This window comes from Xiphophorus maculatus, chromosome 5 (genome assembly GCF_002775205.1).
Source record: "Xiphophorus maculatus strain JP 163 A chromosome 5, X_maculatus-5.0-male, whole genome shotgun sequence".
In the NCBI taxonomy this organism is placed as follows: domain Eukaryota; kingdom Metazoa; phylum Chordata; class Actinopteri; order Cyprinodontiformes; family Poeciliidae; genus Xiphophorus; species Xiphophorus maculatus.
This window is the reverse complement of record NC_036447.1, coordinates 23525745-23532877: the sequence shown is the minus strand read 5'-3', so window position 1 is coordinate 23532877 and position 7133 is coordinate 23525745. Positions and strand designations below refer to the sequence as shown.

Here is a 7133-nt window from a genome sequence, read left to right as displayed (position 1 = left end):
TTATTATTGATAAATGGCATACAAACTTGGAAAGGAGGACTTATAAGGATTTTATAGATGTAAAGAACATTGGAGTGCTCCTAATAATGACTCTGCAGCATCCAAAAATGTAAAAAGATGCTCATGCGGACTTTTATAATGGTAGTCCTAGAAGGGTTAATGTATTTGCATAAAATAAGCGGCAGGTTCCTCTATCTGCGGGAAAGCAGCAGCAGAACTAAAAGAGTCTGACTCTGGAAAGTGGAAAAAGCTAAAAAAAACTAATAATAATTAATAATAATAATAATAATAATAATAATAATAATAATAATAATAATAATAATAATAATAATAATAAACGAAGGCACCACTGTTGGGGTAAGAATAATCCAAGAGGAAATCTTTAGGACAGCCTGCCCTCTAGTGGCCAGTCTCATCCCGTCTGGCTGAAAAAACTTGAGTGAAATGGTTTTTGCAGTTGTCTACCAGTCTTAGATGTTGACCTGAAGGAAGATTGCCATTTAATTAAGTCTTTTCACCTTTTCACAGAAGTTCTCATATTTTCTCCAAGTATCTCTCACACATTTCTAGTTCAAGGTAGATTTTACTCTGGAGTTCTAGTCAGGTTCTGCTGGATCTGCTGTCTGCATGAGGCTCTTTTTCTAGAATCGTGTCTGTGGTTTATGCCAGACATCTCTCCTCTGTTCTGTTGACTAGTGAGATTTTAATTTTAGACTCACTTGTTTTACTTCAAGTCATCTCCGCTGGAATTGAGATCAGCATAAATGCATTTTAAGAGTCCCGAGACAACAATCGGTACAGTTTGACAGCAGAGATGTATTACAGCGGTGTATTTAAGTTTCATTTTCAGCATGCAGAGTGTCATCACTGGAGAGCAAAGAATCAGCGTTCCCTTGATTATTTCAAAGCATCCGGCGCCACCTAGTGGTTGTTCCTTTGCCTGTTTTTCGACGAGGCATTTTCTCGGAGCGGTCTTCTGCAAAAACCACCCTGCTTTTTTTTTTTTTTTTTTTTTTTTTTTTTAATTAAAGCATCACAATTAAAAATTTTGTGTATTATATTTTTCGAAGTAAAACCCCCAATTAAAATCGAGAACTAAATCCAAATCAGAATCTGGACTTGAAGACATGATGCACTTCCTGCATAATCAAATTGTGAGCAACGTTGCACAGAAAAATGAGCAGAAACATAATTTTCTAGATTTTCCAAACCGTGTTTGGAGTCTTCTCCTTTAAAGCAATGCAGATGCTCAATAAATCTCATTTCTGTTTACACAGAAGAAGCATACAGTCACAAACATTTGAGCTCAGTTTTTAGCATTACATCTTAAAATTATATGTAATCCAAAATAAAAAAAAATCCCGTTAGTCTGGAGTCATCTTTTGTTACTCCCTTATTACAGGGAAGTGACCCAGCAGTTTCAACTAACTACCAAACTACCACATTTGCGTGTTTTCTCACAGATTCTTGAATCTGTCGTTTCTCGTTCTCTAGGTCTGTGTTCTGAATTTATTAAATGTCCACCAGGGGGTGCCACAGGGTTCAATTTCAGGCATCTTCCTGTTCATTATGTACATGAATGAATTAGGACAAAATGCTAATATTCATTTTTAATATTAGCATGATATTGTGAAGAAACCTAAACTCAAATTCATCTATTTTTTAAAACAAATCATCTTTTTCTTTTAAGTTGAAAAAGCGGTTTGACACAGCAACATTTTTATCTGTTTCGGTTATGTATACGAATACTTCAGCTCAATATCTTCAGAAAAATCCATACCATCCATCATGCTTCTCTGAGGTTTGTCACCAACGTAAAGGCTTTTGGTTTGTTAATCTAAACTCATGTATCGCTCTGAACTCCAGTTCATTTGTAATTATTAAAAGCATCTTCTCACTATATTCCTGGTTCTTTCAGTAATTCTGGACATTTTCCACCTTAGATTGTTGCCAGAGAACGGGGACGCAACGTTCACCTTCCACTCTGAGCTAAATGAGCAGCTTCTGAACACCAGACTTCAAAGGTTCAGAAAAGGTTACAAGAGTTACCAGCTCTCAACTGTTTGGTTGATCTGATGGCTCAGACTGCACAGCGTATTAAATCTGTGATGATTTCTTTTTCACTACTGTAGCAAAATGTTATAATAAACAGATCCGACCTTTAACCTGAGTAAAGTTAACTTGGCCGTAGTTATTCATTTGTGGGATTTCCTTTCTTCCCGGTAGCAAGACTGTGAGAATTTTCATCCGTCATACCATCATATAAAATATTTCCAGGAGTGAATGTGTTTTAGTTTAAATTTGACACAGCAGTGTCATTATCCAAAGAGAAATTAGTCCTGTGCTGACATGGGCTGAAGAGCCACTCAGGAGGGAAGAAGCCATCACTCCGAAAGAGACAAAAACATTTTTCTTTGTAACATAATTAACATTTTCTGGTACAATAAACAAAATAATTTTTTTTTTGGTACCAATTAAACACTTAGAAACTTTCAGCTAAGTGCTGCAGACTTTAGGAGTAAGAGAATTAAAACAGCAAATCAATGTTTATATGATTTCCTGTGGACGGTTTGTGCAACGCTGCCACGTCTTCAGCGCGACAAAGTGAATAAGAGTTCACACTGAACATATCTGATGGACGGAAAGCAGACGATCAGCCCTCTCACATCGATATACAAGACGTTTCAAAGTCACAAACTTTATTCATCTCAGTGTGAGCCATCTCTTTACAGTACATTCAGGAGAGACATGTTGTGGCATTGACAGCTCGTTTCAGTCCTTTAGGTTTGAAAATCTTGGTGGCTTTATTGTCGGTATTGCATGTTCAACATACACAACTAGATTATTCCTCCTCCTCCTCATCATCATCACCAGAGTGCATGTTTTACAAAAAAGAAAAACAAAACAAAATGGCCACAGGTTCACAACAACAGTAGGCTCTCTACTGCACTGCTCCTGGAAGAAGGCGCCCATTAGTTTAGAGAGAGACCAGGGGAAAAAAGAAAGAAAAAAAACTAAAACTTGAGCTTAAACACTTAAGAGAAAAATATAGTTTTGAGAAGATATGCTAGCCAAAAATAATTTTTTCTCCAGACCTGCCTATTAGCTGATCTAGGACCCAGTCTGCATCCAACCCGCAATCAAGCTCCGCTTTTACATTTAGTGCAACACACACTGTGTAGACCAGTCATTCTAAGATAAACACACCCTGGAAGGCTAAAATTCATCCCCAAAAAAAGAGCCTAAAAAGATGTGTGTAGGCTAGTTCAAGATCAGGTCCTTCTTTGCTAAAGCTTTGGTCCTTCAAGAGCGCACACACATACACACACACTTGCATAAGTTTTAAGTGCCAATAAATCGGAACAGCTGGTTCCGGTCAAGATCAAATATTGTCCGATTTTGGCCACCAATTTCATCACGTCTAGTTTTGCCATTTAATCAAATGTGCGGTAAAACACAGCATGTTGCACAGGGAGAGAGAGAGATCTGTGGTCAACCATGGAGCTCTTCTACTATCAGCAGTGCAGTTTCAGAAAGCCAACATATGAAGGAATAAAAAACAACAACAATAAAGCAACACTAAGATGGAAGTTATTAAATTAAAAGGGGGGGGGGAGCAAATGTAAACTGTCCCTCAAAGAGAGAGAGAAAGAGAGAGAGGACACTGAGGTGTTCTGAGGTGTGTTTCTTTTTTTTTTTTTTTTTGGCATTTTTGTTTTTACAATAAAGCACCAAAAAAGTGGTGACTTTCTGATTCAGTGCCAAGTCCAACAACCTCCACAGAGCTCTGAGGGGAGGAGCCCACACCTTAGTGACGCCCTTAGGCAACCAAAGGTTTGTTCTTATTACGGTCTTTTTTTTCTTTTTCTTTTCTTTTTCCACATTAAATCCTCAAACGGAGGTAAATGTAAGACATATTTAGTCAACTAAAACACAAGTCGAATAGAGACGACAATCCTCTCAATACAGGAAAGTGGCGTTTTTTGTTAGTTTCTTTCTCGTGTTGTTTTTTGATTTTTAGACCCCCTTTTTTATGTTTATTGTGTAGTAGCTGGCTCAGTATTTGCCAGTAAAAGTCTTGGTTGTGAGCGAGTCTCGTGCAGAAGCAGCTCGACCCTCGGAGCAGATTTTTTTTTTTTTTAAATAATAAAAAAAAATGATAATAATAATAAAAAAATCCAGACTGAAGCGGTTGCTCGAGGACGGAGACGGTTCTGGACGAGGCCGGCGACTCAGAACAGGCGAGGCTCAGCACTAGGAGCAGCTTAGGGATCCCGAGTACATTTCAAGTGTCCATAGAGTCAAACATCTGAAAAATAATAATAATCAAACAAAATGGCTACGCTTTAAAAAAAAAAAAAATTTATTATCATTCCTTAAAATCCTCCCCACCCCGAAAAGAAAAGAATAAAAAGAAGCTTAACGATAACATAAAATACACAATTCTTAAAATAAGGAATGAGGAATAATAGTGAGTAAAATAAGACAGAACCAAAATAAGTTAACTTTTTCGCCTCCCATTCATCCCCCACTGCTTGTGCTCTTTAAGGGACTGAGAAATAAATATTCAAGAGCGAGCAGCGTGCTTCCCGTTCTCATTTCGGATGGGAAAATGAATGGATGGCAGGTGGAGCAGAAAAAGGAAACTGTGGTTGAAGTGCAATTCGTAATGCCAGTGAAAGGTTAGGATGGAGATTATTGACATCATACGACCCGTTTTTCTCCTTCAGAAACACCCGACCCACCGGAGGAATGCCACATGCACGAGGAATATCAAACAAGAATTAACAAAAAAAAAAAACAACAAAAAGAAATAAGCCAATAAATAAAAACAAAAAATGTATAATAATAATAATAATAATAACTGCGCCAAACTACAGCCGCATCCTCCAACTGAGAGTCCTGACAGGACACAGAGAGAGAGAGCTGCTCTGTCTGGGTTTTCTCCGTCACACCAATAAAACGTCGCTTCCCGGTCGGGGCGCCGAGTAAATAGTTTATTTCAAACAGCAAAGAAATGTTTAAAAGATAAAAATTTCATTTATAATGCACCATAAACAGAAGTCAAACAGCAACAGCTCTATCCATGAGCTTTTTAAACTCTTTTTTTTTTAAAGTTTGATTTATTAAGCTATTTGTATGTACAAAAAAGTAATAACTATAATAATATTAATTGCTCTAATTTGTTTATTCCGATGGTCACACAGAACTGAGAAAGGAAAGGGATTGAAACGGACAAAAAAAAAAAAAAAAAAGACAAAAAACTGCGGGAGTTATTGCTTCTTACTGCTGGAAAAAAGGTCGTGCCTCTGTTCCAAACTGCGGAGCCGTTACGATTTTTTTTTCTCGTTGCTGCTGCTTTTTTTTCTTATATGCGTGTGTGTGTGTGTGTTTTCATCTCATCTCGGATTGTGCCTTGTTACATACGGACAGCTACGACGTAGGCGAGTGCTGGATGGCTTGTCGTAGCTGCTTGTTTGAGGGGAACAGGAGCGAAAACGATTCGCACAAAGTTACGACTTTTGAAACCGCATACTGTAGCTTCCGCCCGTTTTCTCCTGCGATCGCTTCGACACGCAGAAGACGCTCTCCGCGTGGCGACGAGTCTGACCTGCCTTTCCGGTAGCACCGATTTCGAGGATGTGAGCCTCTGTGCTGTGGACAAGCAATGAGACGACGGGGAAGACGTTTGTGACGCCCGCGGGGCCGTTTAGTCGAGGCGGAGATCCCTCCCCCAAAACTCCCCGTCGTTAAGCTTCGGTTCAGACGCCCGCATTGGAGAACCGACAACTCTTGAGCAAGTTCACTGTTATAAAAAATTTTTAAGTGCATTTTGAGTAAAATCAGGGATTGTGCATGTTTTTAAAAATCAAAAGGAAATATCACACCTAAATTCAATTACAGATTTTTTTTTCTTCTTCTTCTTCTTGTAGTGGGTTTTAAAAAAATCCAGAAGACTTGTGTGTGTGTGTGTGTGTGTGTGTGTGTGTGTGTGTGTGTGTGTGTGTGTGTGTGTGTGTGAAGTCTCCGTTCTCCCTTTAAACCAAACTTAAACCCGGTTGTCAGGGGAGAGGAGAGAGGGCCACAGGTGACGGCGGGATGGAGTGGATGTAACAAAAAAAAAAAAAAAAGAAAAAGGAAAAAAGGCTCGGAGAGGGGATGCTGTCGTCGTTGGCGACGCCATGGCTGGATGGGCTATGAAAACGGCAGAGGGGTGGAGGAGAAGGACAGGCGGGTTTGGCAGGGCTGGTCGGTGCTGGCGGCGGCGGCGGCTTTAGGAGGAGAAGGCAAGTTTGACGCTGCAGGAGGAGTAGCCCTCGTCGCTGGCCATGCTCTGCAGGCTGCTGTGGTCGTCCAGGTCGCTGGTGCTGGCCATGCTCACGCTGTCGAGCTCTCCATGGGAGAACTCGGTGCTCTCTACGTCCACCTCAATCTCTTCTGCAGAAAAAAAAAGGGGGGGAAGAGAGGAGAGATGAAGCGTGGATGTCTCATGTAGAATACTGCTCTACAGCTGAAGTCCGATGGATCTTTTTAGATCCCGTACTCTATTTTATTTATTTATTTATTTATTTTTTTCAAACCAATACACAAATGAAAAACACTAAAATCTAATGTACAGCCACAAATCTTAGTGGATTATAAGTGACAGACAGACACAGTTCCGCTGTTGTGAAGTGAAGCCGCATATATAAAGACGTTATAGAATGCTTTTTAAAAATAAATCTAATCTAAAGAGGGTGACGCACTTTTATTATTTTTTTTATGTAGTTTTCTCAAGATAGTAAGAACATTTCTCAAGAGAATATTAAAGTCTTTTTTTTTTTTTTTGAGACAAGATATTTGCCACGGGGGGAAAATGCTTACTCTTAATAACTTTGGATAAAGTAAATAAAAAGAACCGGCTCGTGTTTTAAATGTAGATATTACAACAAGAACAGGTTTTTAACAAATTTTAAATTTTTTTCCTGCATCGAAATCTATGTTTATATTTATTTATTTATATATAATTTTCCATTACGCAGGGGAAAAAAATCCATCTTCTTTTCTTTTCAAAATTTTAGGTTCATCTTTATATATTAAGTCTTAGAAACAGAGAAGAAATGGTTGTTCTTTAAAAAGTATATACACAAATT

General features: G+C 38.7%; 1 protein-coding gene across 2 annotated transcripts in view; it reads right to left on the bottom strand.

Moving 5' to 3' along the window:
* Positions 1 to 2673: 2673 nt before the first annotated feature.
* mxi1 (MAX interactor 1, dimerization protein) overlaps positions 2674 to 7133 on the bottom strand; it is a 40120-nt gene continuing 35660 nt past the window's right edge. For both annotated transcript variants that reach the window (XM_005806508.3, XM_014471556.2), the window contains exon 6: positions 2674 to 6438. In XM_005806508.3, coding sequence (XP_005806565.2) covers positions 6275 to 6438 — 164 coding nt within the window. In that variant the 3' untranslated portion in view covers positions 2674 to 6274. The remainder of the gene's footprint in view (positions 6439 to 7133) is intronic.